Here is a 1,464-nt window from a genome sequence, read left to right as displayed (position 1 = left end):
ATATATACATATACATATACATGTATATATGAGTTACGGATATACACACACACACACACACACATATATATATATGAGTTACGGATATACATATAACATTATACCTGAGCGCCTTCGGTCACATATGTCATCAGTTTGAATCGGCCATCTGGAGGAATGAACGAAAGTATATTCTCCTGCACAACAAGCATCAACAAACATACACAGGAGTCAGTGACCTCGAAGGTTGGATAACACTTAGTTGGGGAACATGGGTGCAAGACATCCGAAACCCTACAGCCCTTTTTTAAATGGACTGGATCAGTGTTGTAAGGTTTAGAGAGATTCATCAAAGCCATTTTGAGCGGCTACCCACACCTTCATACCTGATGTTAAATAGACAGATACGCTATACTACGTGTGATAGACATATATATTCGATCGCCAATATCTATCGATATATATATCTTAACATCTTTATATATATATATACATAGTTACACACAGGCATATATATTCAAAGTTTATACGTCCAAACACCCACGGAAATTGTCAATAACTATCAATATATACGTACACAAATCAGATCACACACATGCCTATATCTTCAATACATGTACATCCAAACACCCACGGGCTTGTCCCACTGTGTGACCCACCTGCTGCCATTTACGAATGCGCACACACGGGTGCAACGACACATCTGTCAACATGCGCGGGTGGTTGAAGGACATGATCAGATCAGGAACACCCTGTGCAGTTGAGAATGGGCAGAACATCGTAGATTTAGGTTTAGTATTGATACTAATAAGAGATGGATACAAACCTCCTGTAGCCTACATACATACATACACACATAAGTACATACATACATACATACATAAGTACATACATACATACGTAGAGCCCGTGTTTCTGTCAATCTCACACCCTCCCCTCTGGTAATTCTGGATAGGGCTGACCCATACCTCTGCAACCCCACACCCCTAAAACCGGCAAATGTGGGCGACTTACAGACAGCTGAGAGTTGCATTGGACTCGACCTCTGATTTCAATTCCAATTGGATTGCCATTTCGAGCGAGGGTGCAATCCACCTACGTAAATCAAACAGGACATATCGGGTGAGATGGTGTCCTTTTTCTTCTTCTTCAATTATTGGACCACCGATTGGGCCACAAATTGGTCAACCAATAGGAACGCTCGATTGCTCAGAGATAGGTGCTTACGCAGGTCCCAAAAGTATATATATATATATAGGCTCAGTGTATTGCAGATGATGGACTAACCTCCTCCACCACATCCACGTAGATGTCGTTTGTGGGGTACCACACATCGCTCTTGCGCCAGGGAATGTTCGATAGTTGGCTGCTAGGTAGTTGCTGGGACATACTGCAGGCAAAGAATAAACATTGATTAGAAACCGACTATAAATAGAATTGTAGCATCTTAAAAATAGAACTCTACAGTGTGCTTTCTGCTGTATA

At 41.5% G+C, this 1,464-nt stretch overlaps 1 protein-coding gene across 1 annotated transcript; it reads right to left on the bottom strand.

Annotated features, from left to right (window-relative positions):
- Positions 1–578: 578 nt before the first annotated feature.
- SARC_16064 (hypothetical protein) lies at positions 579–1,369 on the bottom strand (the record flags this gene model as incomplete). Its single annotated transcript, XM_014289824.1, has 3 exons — positions 579–731; positions 994–1,074; positions 1,267–1,369. Coding segments are annotated over 3 exons (337 nt in total), but the record flags the coding sequence as incomplete, so codon positions are not given.
- Between the last annotated feature and the right edge of the window lie 95 nt (positions 1,370–1,464).

Source organism: Sphaeroforma arctica (genome assembly GCF_001186125.1).
Source record: "Sphaeroforma arctica JP610 unplaced genomic scaffold supercont1.7285, whole genome shotgun sequence".
Classification (NCBI taxonomy): domain Eukaryota; class Ichthyosporea; order Ichthyophonida; genus Sphaeroforma; species Sphaeroforma arctica.
This window is presented reverse-complemented; position numbering and strand designations above follow the sequence as displayed.